The sequence below is a fragment of the Dysidea avara genome, chromosome 5 (genome assembly GCF_963678975.1).
Source record: "Dysidea avara chromosome 5, odDysAvar1.4, whole genome shotgun sequence".
NCBI lineage: Eukaryota > Metazoa > Porifera > Demospongiae > Dictyoceratida > Dysideidae > Dysidea > Dysidea avara.
In genome coordinates this window covers 37,680-57,715 of record NC_089276.1, presented here as the reverse complement: position 1 = coordinate 57,715, position 20,036 = coordinate 37,680, and the positions used below count along the sequence as shown (strand labels likewise).

General features: G+C 39.2%; 2 protein-coding genes across 4 annotated transcripts in view; one reads left to right on the top strand and one right to left on the bottom strand.

The window, feature by feature from the left end:
* LOC136255699 (structural maintenance of chromosomes protein 2-like) overlaps positions 1-1,613 on the bottom strand; it is a 90,520-nt gene extending 88,907 nt beyond the window's left edge. For both annotated transcript variants that reach the window (XM_066048511.1, XM_066048512.1), the window contains exon 1: positions 1,404-1,613. In XM_066048511.1, the coding sequence (XP_065904583.1) occupies positions 1,404-1,571 (168 nt within the window). In that variant the 5' untranslated portion in view covers positions 1,572-1,613. The remainder of the gene's footprint in view (positions 1-1,403) is intronic.
* The window catches only part of LOC136255702 (SERPINE1 mRNA-binding protein 1-like), a 19,544-nt gene continuing 1,109 nt past the window's right edge, over positions 1,602-20,036 (top strand). Inside the window, exons 1-5 of one of the 2 annotated variants that reach the window (XM_066048522.1) lie at positions 1,602-1,939; positions 2,000-2,300; positions 4,191-4,268; positions 8,420-8,503; positions 12,108-12,360. In XM_066048522.1, the coding sequence (XP_065904594.1) occupies positions 1,702-1,939; positions 2,000-2,300; positions 4,191-4,268; positions 8,420-8,503; positions 12,108-12,360 (954 nt within the window). In that variant the 5' untranslated portion in view covers positions 1,602-1,701. Of the gene's footprint in view, positions 1,940-1,984; positions 2,301-4,190; positions 4,269-8,419; positions 8,504-12,107; positions 12,361-20,036 lie in introns of both variants that reach the window. The other variant, XM_066048520.1, reaches the window with a different exon arrangement.

Below are 20,036 nucleotides of genomic sequence, written 5' to 3'. Positions count from 1 at the left end.
TTTAAAGAAGCTTGTAAGTACAAATGGAGCAGTGTTAAATAGATGTGAATAAAGGAGCTAAGTGCAAATAGAACAAGTCCAAATTTTTCCTTTTATCAATACATTACCTGGAATCTTCAGACAGTCAGCATTAGAGCATTCACTGCATTTTTTCATTTTGCTTGTATCTCTTTCTGCAGATACAGTGTAAATTCTCAATGACAATTCCTTTTAACAAATCATCAGTATTCGGCAAAGTACTCAATTAGCTATATTTATAGCATTACAAATGTTCAGCAAAGACAGTGAAATACGGTTCATAAAATGACAGAACGAAGCGCATGACAAAAAGTACCTATATATGTACAGAGCAGGAGGGTACAAAACAAATTGTGTAGGGGAATTGGCTATATAAGGAGTATTGAGTTTCACAACTTAACAATATATCTCAATTTCTCTCATAGCACCTAGTGTGTGTAATAAATGATGTGAACAGTTAATACCAGAATTATTAACCATGTACAATCCTCTTAGTTGAAATGTCTCACTGTGTTCTACCATGACCGATCAAGCCTGCACATGACAGGACATTATGATCTAAAATGAGATATATTCTTCTCTTGGTAGAATGTAGCTAATCTGGAAAATAAATAGTCTGATGGCACATCATACCTGCTAGTGCAGCGGATGCCAATCAGATATGCCAGTATTAGCTATCTTAAAGAATAGCTAGAAGAATCTAGTTGTCTAGCTTTTCTAAAGTTCACAATACCTCGCCCAAAACTCTCAAGTTTCATGCACACTTGAAACTGCACAGATAACCTTCTTTCCAGGTCTTTGGAGAATCCACAAAGCTCAATTCCACATTTCTTACTCCCTCATGGTGTGCATACAACAGCACAACTGGAAGGCATTCTGAACACGCATTCACTCATGTCAAGCTTTTTGCCCTACAAAAATGGCAGATGTTTAATTCACATGATTTTTAGGTTATGCAAGGTGACCATGCCTTCCTGCTAAACCCGTCTATGGACAGTATGCAGAACATGCACAGGACCCATTCCCAATCTGTTACACTACTTAAACGTGACATGCTTCTGCATCATGACCCATTGGGGCATGGCATTGAAAGATAGTAGTCTCACCCGCCAGCCAACCTGCATTTTTTTCTTGTCATTGAGGAGAAAATAAACACACTTTGGTCTTTCTTCCTGACCAAAGAGAAAAACGTAGCTAGTTTCATTGTTTTTGTAATGTGCGTTTGTGGGGAGTACGTTTGCAGGTTTGTCCTTTTGTACTACCCTGTCTTTTGACAGACAAAAAAATAAAATAAATACAGGCCAGCCGAGATTCACATGTTTCAGACGCTGGATTAATAGGATTGCACTTGCCGTACCATCATTACAGTAGGTTTAAATACGTACCTGCGATAGGTTGGATATTCCCAACACGAAACAAATGGAATCCAAAATATTTGACTTCCCCGATCCATTTAGCCCAGTAATGGCGTTAAATTGCGAGTCAAATTGTCCAATCTCAGTACGCTCCGCGTACGACTTGAACCCGTCTATCACCACCTCCTTTATCCACATCTCGTACTTTCCCGCCTTCACCGGCACGCATGCGCACTAGTAGTCAAGCACAAATGCGCCTACAAGAAATATTAGTAATGGCCACGAACAGCTTGTAATCCGTGCGGTACGGGCACATCATTACAGTGACATGGAGAGTCAGTACAGTGTCGGGGTCAGCAATAGGTTCTCTTTGTTTTACGAGGACGATGATAACCCGGGGGACGTCGTGGTAGCTCCTAAAGACAAGAAAGACAAGCTTGTGAAGGAGGAGAAGAAAACGACAACTGCCCCACCAAAGGCTAAGGACAATATTAAAGACAAACCTTTACAAGACACTACTCAGTCTTCTAACAAGAGACAGGGATCTCAAGATACTGGAACGAAAGGTAAACGTAACATCGTGATGCAATGCGCGATATATCACGTTATAGGCTCTACGGGTAAAGGAGGCGAGAGGGGAAGGTTCCCTCGTGGGGAGGACAAGGGCAGGCGAGATGGACAGAATGCTAGAGATGGTCAGACGCAGAAAGGTGGTCGATTTGGAGATCAGCGACGTAACAGACCTCCCCCACGTGACCGCGATAAGGACGAAGTGTTTCAGTCGAATACAGTGGGGTCACGTGATGACAAGCCCAACACATTTCGCGAGGGAAGGATCAACAGTCGTGGCAGTGGCCGGGGACGTGGCAGAGGTGGGGCATTCAGAGGCAAACGTGAATTCGACCGACGTAGTGGCAGTGACCGAAGGTGAGGGTGATCTGAATTTTGTTAATACCAGTACAAACTCACTAATGGCATGTGCCTTTTGGGTTTCAACTAGTGTGTGCCCTCTGCACCTCGTCTTTCCTTCTATCTTCAATCCGGGTGGTTGTCTTCCTTCTCCATGCAATGAACCATATTGAAGCATTAATTTCCCCTATCAACACTTTCCTTGAGCAGCAGCATCATGACAGCTCCCACCCAGTTATGATCTTAGTTGATTAATAATGATTAAACATTGAGACCACACCTCTTAGCAATTTATTTGTTTGATCATGATGACCACGCCCCTTATTATTGGTCTAGCATTATTTATAATGCTAACACTGTGAAATAGTGACACACCCCCTTAGAGAAAGGCCAACTCGAGATACTCTAATACAGCAGTCGCCCTAATAGAACAGTCACATGTTTATAGCTGTATATGATAAAAATGAAGTAGGGATCCAAGTGATAAAAAGTAGTAAGATGAATTACAGCATAGTTTGATGGGAAAATCCATACTTTGGCATTGGAACAGAATAATTGTTATAACATGCCAGTGTAGGGACTTTCCCACAGAGGTATGCTGTAATCATTCATCTATTGTTTCACTACTTTTTATCGCTTGGATCCCTACTTCATTTTAATACTTTAATACACTAGTATTAATCAGCATGCTCTGATATCATATTTACTTGGTAAAACATAGTGACTACTATTAGCCTAAAAAGGGGTTTGGCTACTGTTCATCTTAAGACAAGGCCTGCAGACGTATGATTTATATATGTGACTGGATCTGCGAAAACCTGACACAATCGTGCATTTTTTGAATTCCTGTTTATTAAATAAACTTAGCCAAGTGTACCCTCTGGCAAAGTTTCAGCCTCATATGCCAATAACTTTCGGAGTTACAGCCCTACAAAGTAGCAACAATAGAAAAATCGATTTGTACAGCAAGTATAGGGGAAATGTATTACAGGTGCTTACTAAAACAGTTGTAACTTATGAATAGATGGACATACTGAGCTGAAATTTTCACCATCGTGTTCGCCATGAATAGGGAAATCATTTACTGGGTAAGATTGTCCTTTTATTGCCTTTCTTCACTGCATACAAAAGCAAAATCATGAAGAAAAATCGATCGCGTGTAATTGCTTCGACGTGACGTAAACAAACGCTCATAACTTGCGTATTTCTTAGGTCCACTGCAATGAAACAGATTTTCCAACTCCTCTTGAGTAGGCGAATAAGATGATACCCAGGTTTTTATTGTTAATCCATTTCTTCACTGAGAAAGAGGATTTTTTTCAATAATACACAAATATTTCACCAACTGTATTCAATGCTTTATACTGTAAATTTAAGCTTGCGCGATTGTATTGGGTTTTTGCAGATCCGGTCACATATAACACCAACTGCTTGTTTTCAGCTTACTTGTTTATAGTATAGCATTGTGGTGAACGTGAGGTGCGGTGTTCAATCATGTAAGAATTTCAGTCTGCTCTGATATTAGTTGACGTACTCATCATACTCTAATATTAGTCATAGGTGTTTAATCATCATGCTCTAATATTAGTTGGTGTGCTCTACTAGTAGTCACTACTCTAATAGTAGTCACTGTACTCTAACAGTAGTCACTGTGCTCTAACAGTAGTCACTGTGCTCTAATAGTATAGTCATCATGCTCTAATATTAGTTGGTGTGCTCTACTAGTAGTCACTACTCTAATAGTAGTCACTGTGCTCTAATAGTATAGTCATCATACTCTAATATTAGTTGGTGTGCTCTACTAGTAGTCACTACTCTAATAGTAGTCACTGTACTCCAACAGTAGTCACTGTGCTGTAATAGTATAGTCATCATGCTCTATTATTAGTTGGTGTGCTCTAATTACAGCTCGATTAAAGCAGTAGAGAAGAGGGAAGGCAGTGGAGGATACAATTGGGGGACTGTACATGATGATCTTAATGCTATGTGAGTTCCATTATCATATAGTACAATAGTACTATATAGTAGGGACCACAAAGGAGTAGGTGTGGCCCACGAATAGCATCACCCAAAAACCAGCTTTAATTTTCCGAGATGACGATGAGGCTGTATTGGTTAGGTAAAACTAAGCCCAAACAAGCTTTCAGATCAAACCGGAACGCTTTCAACAAGTTGTTACAGAATTTTGTTTAAAAAAACATTATTTTACAGAATTTTCTACTGCCTGACTGACTGATGCCTTCAGACAAATGTAACTCGATAACGGCTAAGGCTATGGGCTTGATTTTTTCACTGTTCAGACCTTAATTTAATTTTTAAGGTGTTGAGGACAAATGTCCGTACATATTCACAAATGTACAGACATATAGTCAAATTGTACAGACATGAGCTAGAGTAGCTCTTTACACTGCTGGAATTGGAATAGGGAGTTTCCATTGAAGGTTTTGAGGTTAAATACAACCACATAGCTGCAACACATAACCAGGCTGTGGTCATTATGTGCAGAGTGCGATTTTGTGCATGTTAATTTAAGGCCTGCTGTTTGACGTCGCTTCTACCCGAGAGATGCCTTTTGGCATGCTGCAGTACGTACAATGCATTCTTCATGGACTTACCATTGTCCTCCTTTGTGTCCCATTCATCTTTGCTGACAGCGAAAAGTGTCGATTTGGCAGTAGCACGTGATGGCTTCCCTTCGAAACGGAAATCGTCCGTATTTTTCATAGTGGTTATTTTGATTGCAGAGATGCTTTTCAAGCAGTTCTTGATTTGTACTGCTTTGTAATGGGTTGAACATTAGCTGACACCGAAGTGTAATGGATACTTCACTTTTCAGACAATAATTGATATAGCTGGGGTGCGCGGCACCATTTTAGATGCGGTATGTGTGGGTTCACCAGTTATAATAATTATTTCCAAAAAAAGTTAACAAACAAGTACACAAAAAAATTTGGAATTTTCAACTAGAGTAGGGACCATAGCACATTGATAAAAAGTACTGAAACAAGCTGGAGTAGTGTACGATATTAAATCACAGTAAAACAATAAGAAGTGTTATATCCCTACTGTGCATTTTTACAGTAGGGATATAACACTTTTTATTGTTTTACTGTGATTTAATATCATGCACTACTCCAGTTTGTTTGCTATGGTCCCTACTCTAGTTGAAAATTCCAAATTCTTCTATATCGTACTTAGAAGTGTACTGATATTAGTGTTGGTAATAACTGTAAAATTTGACTTTTAGCACATGATGTATTTTACTATAATTTCCCTGTGTTGCTTATAGCCAACGTTGTAGTAGTGCGGGTGAACCATGAACTTTAGAATACAAACTCGATTCAGGATGGCTAGCACTTTAACTCCGACAGACTGAAAAATTCTTATGCTTGTGGTGTTTCAAGTGGTTTATTTGACCACACGTGTCTATGGAAAATGCAGTGTGTGTTGAGAGGCTAATACAACACAAGACTGAGTGCTGTATTAACATCCTGAGTGTTGTACACACAAGCATATAGGAGCTAGCGTGTTATATTGTACTTCCTGGTCATCTTGCTTGGAATGATTTTCTTGAGTACCTGAATTGCTTCAATTTTCAGTGATCAGTTTTTACAGGAACCTTATGAACCGATTTCTTGTCAACCTACACAAAAACTCTTTTGTCACCATTTAAAATCAAGCACATGATCATCAGTCTTTAAAAGCTTTCATGAATTCTTACCAGCATACAGTTTGTACGCCTTAAAGCTAAAAATTATGAATAACCCTTTAGTAGTTTTATGGCTTGGTACACTGTATCTAATCCAAAACAGCCAAGCTGTAAAAAAGTGTGCGGCCCTCAAAAAGGCTATGGTGAAAAAAGATGTGAAATCCAAGGTGGCGGCCAAGAAATGGCTGTGATGGTAGGTTAATGGTAAAAATTTTAATAACAACAATTCAGGTGAATTTTTGTGCCACTTCCGCACACTTTTTTTTACAGCTTGGCTGTTTTGGATTAGATTGCATTTCTTTTTGTATTTGTATACCCCAAAGCTGGCCTATGGCCGGCTTTGGGACTTTTTTAACCTATCTTTTTTTCTTTACCGCAGGAAGAAGAAAAGATGAAGTAGATGTACTTTAAATATTTTATCAGTAAATGTACAAATTATATATATATAATACATATATTTAATACAGAAATCTCCATGGTGGTTTCTTTTTAACTGAACACTCTACAAGGTGACTTCTTCTAGCTGCTCTCTCTACAGGGTGAATTGTTTGTAGCTGAATGATCTACAAGATAACTTCTTCTAGCTGATCTCTCTACAGGGTGATTTGTAGCTGAATTCTGTACAGGTGATTTGCTTGCAGCTGAGCTCTTTACAGAATGGTTTCTTTGTAGCTGAACTCTCTACAAGGTAAATTCTTCTAACTGATCTTCATACAGGGTGATTTGTTTGTAGCTGAACTATCTACAACGTAATTTCTTCTATATAGCTGATCTCTCTACAGGGTGATTTGTTTGTAGTTGAATTCTGTACAGGTGATTTGTTTGCAGCTGAGCTCTTTACAAAATGGTTTCTTTGTAGCTGAACTCTCTGCAAGGTAACTTCTTCTAAGTGATCTTTCTACAGGGTGATTTGTTTGTAGCTGAACTATCTACAGCATAATTTCTTCTAGCTGATCTCTCTACAGGATGATTTGTTTGTAGCTGAATTCTGTACAGGTGATTTGTTTGCAGCTGAGCTCTTTACAGAATGGCTTCTTTGTAGCTGAACTTTCTACTAGGTAACTTCTTCTAACTGATCTTTCTACAGGGCAATTTGTTTGTGGCTGAATTTTCTACAGCGTGATTTGTTTGCAGCTGAACTCTCTACATGGTGGTTTCTTTGTAGCTGAACTCTCTACAAGGTAACTTCTTCTAGCTGATGTCTCTACAAGGTCACTAGTTTGGAGCTGAACTCTCTACATGGTGACTTCTTCTAGCTGATCTTTCTACAGGGTGATTTGTTTGTAGCTGAACTATCTACAAGATAACTTCTTCTAGCTGATCTCTCTACAAGGTCACTAGTTTGTAGCTGAACTCTCTACATGGTGATTTCTTTGTAGCTGAACTCTACAAGGTGATTTCTTCTAGCTGAACTATCTCTTTGCATAGTTGCATGAACTCCCTACAAGGTAACTTCTTTTAGCTGAACTATCTCTTTGCGTAAATTCTTCTAGCTGATCTCTTGAATTCTCTTCAGGGTGACTGCTCTATTAGGATGACTGCTATATTAGAGTATCTCGATCTTCCACTTGCTGCACCAAGTTGGATTTCGTGTTATAACTCCGTGGCTTTAAGTCTGATTCTTCTACACCATTGAAGAGCCTTTCTAAGATGATTACTCCATCTGTACAACGATTTTCAAAGCATTACCCCAAGCGGTTTATCTGGTAGGTGTGGCAAGCAGTCGTTTTTTTATTAGCTAATCTCGATTGCATAATTGTTACACACTGTTGGTTTTTTCGTTGTATTTTCCTGGTTTTAAGCTCGATTTCTTTCAAACTACAAAAGGTTTGAGGTTCAATAGTTAACCTATTCACCCACCGATTTTCAGCTTCTTCCCATATGCGGTTTACCCTGTAGGCGTGACAACATATTAGTGTTATTTTTCGTGAATAATTGCTCATAACTCTTTGCCTGTTTATCGTATTCCAGCCAAAGTTGGTACCAAGATGTGCCTTTATACCCCCCTTCTGCGTGCCAAATTTCAAGGTAATCGGATATGGCGTTCGCGTTTTATAGCAGTTTTTGTAAGTGTGCGAAAAGAGGAAGAAAAATAAGAAGAAAAAACGAAGAAACTAAGCCAATTTTTGAAGTCCCATATCTCGGGAATGCTTGAACCGATTTTGCTCAAATTTGGAATGTGGGGTGCTGAAGTTGGAGGGCGTGTCCACACAAAAATCGTCTCGTTTCATCAAGGCAGCACAGAGCTACGGAGGTGCGAAAATTGCATTTTCTTCCTGTCAATATACTCACGGGTGTTGCGCGCCGGCTTCTTGGGCCACACGGCACACTACCGTGTGTCTTGATACAGTAGATATGGTAATAGTGTAGTAATTAATCATTGTCATATTGTACTATTGTATACACATCATATATGTTCTGTACACAGTTCCCCAGATGAAGAGTGGCCTAGTGAAGAGAGAGATACGATCACTAATGGAGTAGTGGAGACCACTACTGCTGAGCCAACAGAGTGAGTTGTAATGAGTTGGAACTGTTGAACCAGCAGCAGCCCATAAGTGCCACAGGGTGGCGGCTATGGGCTGCTGTTGACTGTACTGTTGAGTCATTCTCTTTGAAAAGTGCTCACAAAGATGAGTGTAATAGTTGTATCATGGGACCAAGTGACTTGGCTGATATCATGTACAGTACGATAGTGCAGTATAGTAGGGACCACAAAGGTTTGGATGTGGTCCATGATTATCCATCACCCAAAAACCAACCAACCTCAATTTCCCTGATGATGAGGCAATATTGGTTAGGCAAAGCCAGGAGCTTATGAGCCGCCGAAGGAGCATGAAACTTACACTGCCTGCTGGGTGCCATCGAAATCCAAATTCATTAGCGATTATTTCCATATAAGGAAAATAAAATCTCATTAGTCGATGCCGTATACTAATTGTGTGCGACACCCGTAGCAATTTATTCAAAAAACGTTAGGTAATTTGGATTGTGATGGAACTGAGTTTCATGCTCCTTCGGCAGCTCATCAGCTCCTGGTAAAACTAAGCCCAAACAAGCCTTCAGATCGTGCTGCGGAATTTAAAAAAATATTGTTTAACAGAATTTTCTACTGGCTGACTGACTCATGCCTTCAGACAAGCGTGACTCAATTTTTCACTGTTCGGCATTGCTTCAGCCGGATACGTGCCTACAGTACATACAATGCATTCTTCATGGACTTAACTCCTTTGTGTCTCACTCATCTTTGCTGACAGTGAAATATGTCAGTTTGGCGGTAGTGCGTGATGAAACAGAAATCATCCATATTTTTTATAGTGGCTACTTTTCGAACAGTTCTTGATCCGTAATGCTGTGTAACGGTTTGGTTATAGCTGACAACGAAGCGTGATGGATACTTCACTTTTCAGAGGATGATTGATAGCTAGGGCGTGCGATGCCATTTCTTTTGATGCGGTATGCTTGGGTTCGCCAGTCATAATTTTGTTTTACAAAAACGTTAACAAACAAGTACACAAAAAATTGGAATTTTCAACTAGAGTAGGGACCATAGCACATCGATAAAAAGTACTGAAACAAGTCGGAGTAGTGTCCATGATATTAAATCACTGTAAAACAATAAGAAGTGTTATATCCCTACTGTGCTCAAGATACCATAATGGAAATGCACAGTTGGGATATAACACTTTTATTGTTTTACTGTGATTTAATATCATGGACTACTCCAACTTGTTTCAGTACTTTTTTGTTGATGTGCTATGGTCCCTACTCTAGTTGAAAATTCCAAATTTTTCGTGTACTTGTTTGTTAACTTTTTGTAAATAATTTTATTAAGACTGGTGAACCCACGCATACCACATCTGAAATGCGCCGCGCACCCCAGCCATATCAATTATCGTCTGAAAAGCGAAGTATCCATTATGCTTCATTGTCAGCTATGTTCAACCCTTTACACAGCATTTCGAATCAAGAACTGTTCGAAAAGCACCTCTACAATCCACGCACACTAAAAGAAAGAAATGGTGCCGCGCGCCCCAATTATATTAATTATCGTCTGAAAAGTGAAGTATCCATTTTGCTTCGCTGTCGGCTATGTTCAACCCATTACACAGCAGTACGAATCAAGAACTGTTTTAAAAGCACCTCTGCAATCAGAATAGCCACTATGAAAAATACGGACGATTTCTGTTACGAAGGTAAGCCATCACGTCCTGCCGCCAAATTGACACCTTTCGCTGTCAGAAAAAATGAATGGGACAGTAATTCCTTGAAGAATGTATTGTACGTACTGCAGTATGCCAAAAGGCACCTGTCGGACCGAAGCGACGTTGGACAGTGAAAAATTCAAGTCCATGGCCTTAGCCATTATCGAGTTACGCTTGTCTGAAGGCATCAGTCAGTTACTTACTCAGTCGGTAGAAAATTCCGTCAAATAAATTAAAAAAAAAAATTCCGTAGCAACTTGTTGAAAGCATTGTGGGTCGATCTGAAAGCTTGTTTGGGCTTAGTTTTACCTAACCAATGCTGTCTCATTGTCGTCGGGGAAAATTGAGGCTGGTTTTTGGCTGATATTATTTCATGGGCCACGCCTACTCCTTTGTGGTCCCTACCATGTTTGATAACTAAAAAAACAACTGATTAATTTACCAAAACTAAATCTAAAACTAAAAGAATTGAGAAAGATAACTAAAACTAAAGGGTTTTCTTATGCACATCTATAACTATAACTAAAAGGTTTTCATGTTCTTATCTAAAACTAAAACTAACCCAAAAAAGACAATATAACTAAATCTATTGCTAAAATGAATAAAAAGGATTACTATAACTAAAACTAAAGAAATTAGCTATTACTATAACTAAAACTCCTTACTAAAACAACACCATGTTGCTCAGACCACTGCATGTACAAGTTCACAACGTTCTACAGTTGGAACGAAGCACAGAATGAAATTCTACTGCTGTATGTAGCATCCAACATCAATATATGCTATAGTTTGTGACCTGATGATGGTTTAGTTAGGTATAACTAAAACTTAAAGTACTTTTAGTAAGACAACATATATTAGTTAACTAAAACTCCATATTATAACTAAAACTAAATCTGTAACTAAAAAGAATTGGGAAAGATAACTAAAACTAAAAGGTTTTTATAAATTTTACTGAAACTAATAACTATAAGATTTTCACATTTTAAAATAAAACTATAACAACACAGAAAATAATTATAACCATAACTAAATCAATAACTAAAAGGAATTAAGAAGGATTACCAAAACTAGAACAAAAATTATTGTTGAAACTGGCCATGACTAAAAGTCCTTACTAAAATAACACTAATTAAATGAAGTGTTATATCCCTACGTGTAATTGTGTATACCAAAGCTCGAGGGCTACAGTCCCGAGTGTACATATCAGGCAAATCATGAGGGCTCATAATACAACCCATGGCAAACACAGGCTAATAGCCTGTGGCAGGTGAGCTAAGGATGAAAGTATGTCTATTTTGACAAGTATGCCACGAACACCATGTCCTTTATATAAACTTGATAATTGTTGGGAAATTCCTTCATTGTTAGTTCACAAAGACAATGCAATGGGTAGATGTATGTACATGCAGCTAATAAACAATATGTTGTATTGGGATGTCTGCTAAATCCATCAGTAATGGTATTTAAAGAGTTAAAATTGTCAGTAACAGCAATTGCATTCATCCTCCTTGGTAGAGACTTCAACTGCCTACAAACTGGCCAGTCTGATGTTACTCATGATGTTTAAAGATGTGGCCAGGGTTTCTCCAAGAGAAATGATTCTGAGTAACAAAGGGATTGTCTCTGGAAAACCAATTTGTAGTAAAACACATCTGATGGAATCCATTTGAATTGTTTGTAGAGACCCTATACTCTCCCCAGTAGTAATGTAACTTGGAGCCCTCACCTCAGGTCCCTAAGTGGTTTTAATAACCTCATTAACTGTGTCGACATCAAAGAGAAATATTCTGATTGTTTGTAGAGACCCTAAACTGTCTTCTCCCCAGTATTATGAAGTCTTGGATTTCACTATATGTACAAAATTGAAAAATTTCCCTATCAAATTATAGTGATGTGTTGTTGCTATAGCAGCGAGAAGCCAGCCAGTTCCCAACAACAGGACAACGGTACGGCAGAGCAGAAGGAGACCAACAACAATGGCACAGAGGAAGAGGTCCCCAGTGTAGTAGAAATGACATTAGATGAGTACAAGGCTAAGATGTATGGTAACCGAGCCAAACCTCAGTACCAGGAACGTGTCGTGGAAAAGGGACTTGGAGACCAGTGGAAAGATTCTGTTGTGTTTGAACGAAGTGAAGATGAGTACATTCCAAGCCAGAGGGTAAGTGTGGCGGCTACCTGTCAACTACATTAGATGCCTCTCTATTTAATGGACACCAAGTGTTCATTTTTTGCTGTGATTAGGGAGTTGTCTTCTTCAGATATGTTGGGCTAGAGGTTTTCCTGCTGTGTCCAGGGTTTGTATCAGGGTTTAAGAGCCTACAGTACCAGGGTTTGAAACCTTTGTGTCCTTCATTCAGGCGGTTTAAGAACCTATTTTATCTTTACCCTATTCAGGGGGGGGGGAGTGCCAGGGCTTAAGAGCCTATTGTGTCCTTCATTCAGGTGGTTTAAGAACCTATTTTGTCCTTTATTGGGGAGGGGTTAAGTGCCTACAGTGTCAGGGTTTAAGAGCCTGTTGTGTCCTTCAATCGGGGGGCTTAAGAGGCTACAATGTCCAGAGGGCACTATTGTACTAGTATTACAAAGCCAGCACCTTTAATAGTGATGTCATCATTCCATGCTACCATATGTAATGATTTACAGTACCAGCTGTATGCAATTGAAGTGTCCATATCAAAAGGCTGTTGTTGTCTAATGAAGTGTTTTGGTACTTCAATGTAGACTGCCAGTGGTTATTCTCATACTGCTTTGTGTGTGTGTAGTGTGCACGTGTGTGTGTAGTGTGCACGTGTGTGTGTAGTGTGCACGTGTGTGTGTAGTGTGCACGTGTGTGTGTAGTGTGCACGTGTGTGTGTAGTGTGCATGTGTGTTTGTGTGTGTGTGTAGTGTGCACGTGTGTGTGTGCAGTGACTATACTGAAAATAAACTACAGGTGCTTACATTTGCAGCCATAACTTCTGTTTGGATTAGTCTACAACGTTGCGATTTGGCTTAAAATGTTCACCATGGATCAGTACATCAGCCAAGGTGTAGTATTAGCCCTGTAGATGCTTGCGCATATGGATATGAAGGCGGTTTGGTAGAAGAAACGATGACAATCTTGTTTACGTTTACCACATCGTAAACAAATGCACGTGACATGCATACCGTTGGGAGCTAGAGAAACGAGACAAAGATTTTCGAACTCTCCATGAACAGGTGAATAAGCCTTAATCGATTTGAGTCTTCCTTCTTTGAGTACTGGCCTGATAAAAACTTGCATATTTTTCTTGTAACATGTGTAATTTTATGAACTATTTTAAATTTCAATTTTCTCAATATGCATGCTTGTGTGAACTAGACGGGTTTTCGCTGAGACGGTCACATATCTGATGATGAATTGGATGCAAAGGGGTCACCCTAATTGTGGACAGCAGTTATTGCAGGGGTATTTGAGGCAAAGTGGCGTGATAGTGTAACGCAGAAAATTGAGAGGGAGTGTCGCCAGAACTGACTCAATACGCAGATATGTTCATTGGCATCATGTTGTGACAAGACGGACTTATTCTGTGCAGTGCAACAATAGTCCATCTCATATCGATGGTCACCGCAGTTTAATCAGATAGCGTATGGTGGCACATGGAGGTATTGATGGATATTCTCGTATCATAGCAGTGTGCCACTAACAATCGTTCACTGACAAGTTACAGATTGTTCAAGCAGGCCACTAAGCAGTATGGAATTTCAAGTAGAGTTCGATTGGAGAACATACTAGTAGTCTGCCAGTACATGATTGCAGTCAGGGGTATAGATAGAGCAAGTCATATTGCAGCCTCATCTGTTCACAACCAGAGGATAGAGTGTCTCTGGTGTGATGTATACAGGTGTGTTTGCTCTATTTATCGTGAGTTATTTTATTCAATGGAAGCCATTGGAATTCTTGATCCTGTATCTGAAGTAGATTTGTTTGTATTACATTGTGTTTTCCTGCCACGTATCAATAAAATACTGACAAGAGTTTTCTAGGGAATGAAATTTACACCCTGCTCGAACCGCTAGAAACTGGTGATAATACTGTGTGTTCTGATTATGGAATTGATTTTGAGGTACCTAATGCTGAAGAAGATGCTGGTACAGTATAAGACTTCTAATTTGTAGTTGACACAGACACACCATTTGATGACCAGAGGTGTTCAACATTAACTGTAAACAATGTATTTTAAACATGTAATAATTGGTAACACTAATCAAACACATGTCCATTGAAATGTTTACAAAGTGTTACCATGATTATCTGCTGTTTCAAGGAATATGTCACAAACTTCCAGACCCACCAACTTCCAGACCCACCGCAAAAAGAGTCAAGGAATGGCTTCCTTTTATACACATAATGCAGCACAATAATTTCTGCTATAGTTGGTATGTTTGATACCTGCAAGAAATTCTAAAACCCCTATGCCATAAATCTAAAATTAAATTATCTCCATAATGAAATCACAACCACATCTCTCCATTAACTGAAATAATTCCTGTCTGTATTTAAACAAAGCTAATGCCTCATTAGTGGTAACTTCATCAAGCTATAGGAAAAAGAATTTAAATTAAACCAATCTTACCTTTTCAACGATGTTTTTCACTTTTGCCCCAGCGTCATCTACAGTTACACAAGTAACTACCAGATTATGGCAGCCAGCTATATGATAATAATAGCAATATTCTGATAAGTAGGGAAGCCCCTGACCATCTAAAAGAAGACTGTGAGCAATCATGGTGCCCACTGTACTGAGCACTCCTGAGAACAAGATTGAAGCCTTAAAAACAGGTTGAAGCTTCACAGGTGATCCTTTAAACAGACTACAGTTGTGATTCAGTCTGAGCTAAACACGATGCAAAAAACTGTCTACGTACTCCACCAGCATCAATTGCTGGTTGCCCATAGATGCAGACACACATCCCTGCTGTTTTATTGGCTAGTGCAGCTTCAGTCCAGTCTTCTGCATTGTCATCTCTTTGTAGTCTTATAAGTGCAGTGTTATCTGCTGACTGTTGTGAAGCCACCACACCAAGAACTGATTCAAAAGTTAACCCTTCAAGTATGCAGTCTAGAACTGTTGACAGTGAAGAGCCAGAAAGGTGATGAGCAATATTGATATTTTGCCATATGATTATTGTCATGAACAAATATCACGATTATCGCGATTATTGTCCACTCAACTCTTGTAATAACTCCAGTGTTTGTATTCCAGGAGGCCAAAGATATCACTCCTCTTCTGTCGCGAGTTTGTGTTGCTTGGCATGGATTTTGTAAAATGGATGTCACTCCAGGTAGAAATGCCTCACTATTACTCTTCTACTTTGCTGTGATCCACCTATTTACCACTCTAGAAGCACAGAAACTCACTTTCCTTCATGGCGCATTGTTTAGAATTGTTCAACACGTCACACCCATCTGACGTCATTACTATTGACATAGCAATGGGATTTCAGGGTAAGCGTGTTTCCGTAAATTCATGTTGTATTATACTTCGACTTTCCTGTCTGTTTGCTTTCTTACTGAATTGTTAGGTAAGTTCATTAGTTTTAGGCATGAATTCCACCACTGGATATACAAATTTGGGGTAAAGAGTAGGCTTGTAGAGTTTGAAGTTAATTACTGGCAAAATGTGGGCATGGCACATGTCAGAAAATATTTACAACTTTTATTCCATAGTAACACCGTAGCGGTAGAATTTGCCATGTAACTACCACCAAAGGGTGTGTATTATAACGTAGATCAAAGGCGTTGGGCTGCATCGCCATGTAGTGGGAAGTAGCTGTGTTCGAAAAACCTATTTACGAACTTGGGGGTAATGGCAATTTTTCGGCACTGTACAGTGAACGGGACATGCTAGAAATTCCTATTAATAAACTTCTTGGTGCCAGCTTGATGATGATTGGTGCCAGCTTGATGATGATTGGTGCCAGCTTGATGATGATTGGTGCCAGCTTGATGATGATTGGTGCCAGCTTGATGATGATTAGTGCCAGCTTGATGATGATTAGTTCCAGCTTGATGATGATTAGTTCCAGCTTGATGATGATTGGTGCCAGCTTGATGATGATTAGTGCCAGCTTGATGATGATTGGTGCCAGCTTGATGATGATTAATATGCAGCTCCTTGGTGCCAGCTTGATGATGATTAGTGCCAGCTTGATGATGATTAATATGCAGCAAATTTGGGGTCAATCAATGCTACTGTTAGGTAGTTAGCTGGATCACGGACAGCCAGACAGCATTTCAGTTTTATATAGTAGATATTCAGAGACCAGTAACTTCTTCCATATATTTACAAACAAGGGTTAGCTAATAGTGGATTTACAAACAACTACCCTAGGATATTAGTAACTTTATTAGCCTCCACTGGCTCTGCGAGACTGCGCTTTGCTATTAGTACGGCATTTCCACAGGTTTCTGACACACTATTGCGTTGTTATTCTTCATTACTGCTATCTATTACTTCAGTATACTTATTGAGCTAACCTCATCATCACTAGAATTAATGTCACCATTATTACCACTGCCACCCGCCATGGCAGATCTTCACTGATTAAGGACCACCATTTCAGGCCTACAACAATCACGTGTTGCTGTTTCAAGTGTACCAGTTAGAGGCAGGCAATGCGCTTATTAGGGGCATGTGGGCTGTATTGGAAGGCAGATTTTGATCAAATTGACTTTTGTGCAGTAAAAATCAGGTCAATATTTTTGCAATAAAAATTGGGTCGATTTTTGTGCAATAAACTAAAAATCGACTCGATTATTTCTTGAATCTATGCCATGCATAGAAATTATGAAACAAAGGGCACACAATGCTTCTTGGACAACTAATCTTGAGTAGTGCCCACAGAGTGGTAGCAACACTGGATATTTGTACCATCTGTCATCTCTGCATTCAAAAATCGACCATGGCATCTCAATTCCAAATTCATCTGGTTTCACACCTAGTTGCTTTTGTAGATCTTCCTTTGCTTTCTTCCTTCCTTTGCTTTCTTCCTTCCTTTGCTTTCTTCCTTCCTTTACTTTCTTCCAATAGCTCGGCTTAGTCCTGACAATAATGCTATTCGATATATTGACAAGCTTATAGTCACGATATGATTAAATATTGAGTATAATTAAATTTGTCGAGCAGTGAGACTAGTAACATTACATAACACATTATTGCATCATATTATATCATAGAATGTGAAATGGTGCCAGGTAGCAGCTGGAATTTGCCCACAGTCGAATTGCCTTTCCTTGTAGGTATATAGCAAGTGCAAGAAACCCAACCACTAGCCAGATTTAACTAGGCGATATTGGCGATTATATTGTCTAGATGATATTATTGTGGCTCTATAATTTACCTCGATCTGATACATTGTGTAGTTCAATATCGCGATATTGCCAATATATTGATATTACCAATATATTGAGATATTGCCCACTTGGCTCATGTTAGGGAAATTTCTTTGTTAACGTATGTCCAAAATATTGATCCATTCTCATTTTCTGGTAAAATCAGAACTCCTGTTTTGGAAGAGCTGTAGGTAACCATTTTTGAATTGTGTGTAGTGTAGTTCTTTTTTACTATACTTGATGTCACTAGAACAAATACTCAAATCTTTTATAACAACCTTGAGTATTGGGTGATTCTGTGAACATCTATATATTCCAAATCTTTCTATGTATAAATTTCAAACAAAACAGAGTTACTCTGAGTATTGGTGTAGACAGTGTTGTATCGCTTTAATGATTCCTGCAATGAATGAACTGTACAGATTTCATTTAGAGTTTCACAATCGGTTGAACCCGAACCCTCTTTGACAAACTTAGCACAAGTAGTAGATTAGGTTGCCCATTGACTAAGTGGCTTATATGCCAACTTTTCCATTTCACACAATGTCTTCAGAAGACTTGTAAGTGCTGCGACAATGCCAATCTCGTCACTTTGCATGACTTTAGAAAAGATACTGCAAGGGGTTAACAAATCAATAAACAAAGCACACCCCAAAATATATTTTGCATGTGCCCATTGAAGGTAGTATCCTCTTAGTTTAGCACGGTCAGTACTTTTCACTGATGAGTCCTCTGATAAGGTTGACAGATGTTGTGTGTAGACCCCAAATTTAGAGAGAATTCTTTTTATAGCACTGAGCTTATGAGTTATCCACCGTGTACCACACTGGCTCTGACAGGTTTTATGCCATCATCAGTGAAGGTAAGGAACTACTGCAAATCACCAACTATATCTTTTAAATTACGGCATTTTTTTGGTGATCTCTCATATATATAATATAAACGAAGTAGCATGTCATCAATTCCATCAAAATAAGTACATCTTTAATCCCAAGCTCCAATCTGTGAGCAAGACACCACATCCACACTATCCATTCAAGTTTACTCTCAACTATTCCTTTTAAACCAGCATTGGCAATGTTTGTGGATGTACCATCTGTCCCAATACCTATTAACTGTTGGCAGTGATCACCATCAACTTCCTCTATTTCTAACTTGCTGAGTGCTTGTCCTAGAACTTCAAATAGGCCCTCTCCTGTAACAAACTTTGGCCTGATCAGTGCTAGGTAAGAAATTCTAGTGTAAACCTTTTCATCACTGCAATTGGGATCACACCATACTGTTAGTACAGCCTCGTTGTCAATGTTTCCCTTGTCTGTGGATCCGTCTATTAGTAAGGAGTAAAACTTGGCACTGACAACTTTCTCTGCCAGCTCTTTCCGTCTGGCTTCAGCTATATAGTGTACAAATGGTCTACCACTGCATTCATTGGTGTAAGAAACGCCGATATCTAACTCATGCTTTTTCTCCAACTGACAGATTACTGGGTATTTTAAAAACAACATACTTTCTGTTGCTACAAGGTACGCTATATCAAACTTACGCTTGAGCCTTGCCTTTTCATTCTCTGGCAATCTTGTTAAGGCTTGTACAATTGGAGCATACGTTGAAGGTCCTTCGCCATGGCTGGTTGCATGTTCTTTCTCTAGCAGTGACATAGCAAGCACGTGCTGGTTGTTTTTTCCGTGATCTCGAATGTTGCTCGTGCGAAGCGATTCTGCTCCCACAATCCATTTGTCATTAAAGTTTCTGGAGCTTTCAATTCTGGATTTGTACTTGCTACAAATACTGCACTGAAGCGCCCTCACCATCTTCCTGCCACATTCCATCACTGTCTCACATTCTAGCCACGTGACTGTCTTACATTCTTTATCCAGATCGCACTTCCACTTCTTGAACGTGTCATATTGAATATATCACTTTCTACTGTCTTCTCTATCATCGTCTACTGTTCTTTCATACTCACATTGTCTCTTCATCTCTTATCACTACTGTACAAACATTCGGCACCTACCACCGGATGTTTTAATTTTTGATCGGTCAATCACATTTTTTTTACGGAAAATGGCCAATTGCCGCACGTTATTTTGAACTCTGCCCTTTAGCTCTTTTAGTAGAGTCTTCCACTCAGTATTGCACTGTCCTAGTAGGGCTACATTAGTCTCCATTCAATAAATTAGGTCTTCTATAGCCATTTCTTTTTTTCTCTTAAGTCCGTGTCGATAGGTGCCATAAAGACAAGCCTAACATTATCCTAATAAATGAGCCGTGGTAGGAGCAAACAACTTGTGAATTGGCCAAAACATCATCAAGCCTTTCCAGGAACTGCTCACTGGGCCACCTGTGTCTTCAAACTTGGCTCTACTTCGTTATTTGCCCTTTTGTTTGACCAGGTATCTTGGCCTAAGGCCTTACTCACCATTGAATAGCAAATTGGATTACAGTTATTTGGAGTGAATGGAATCAACTGGTAACAACAA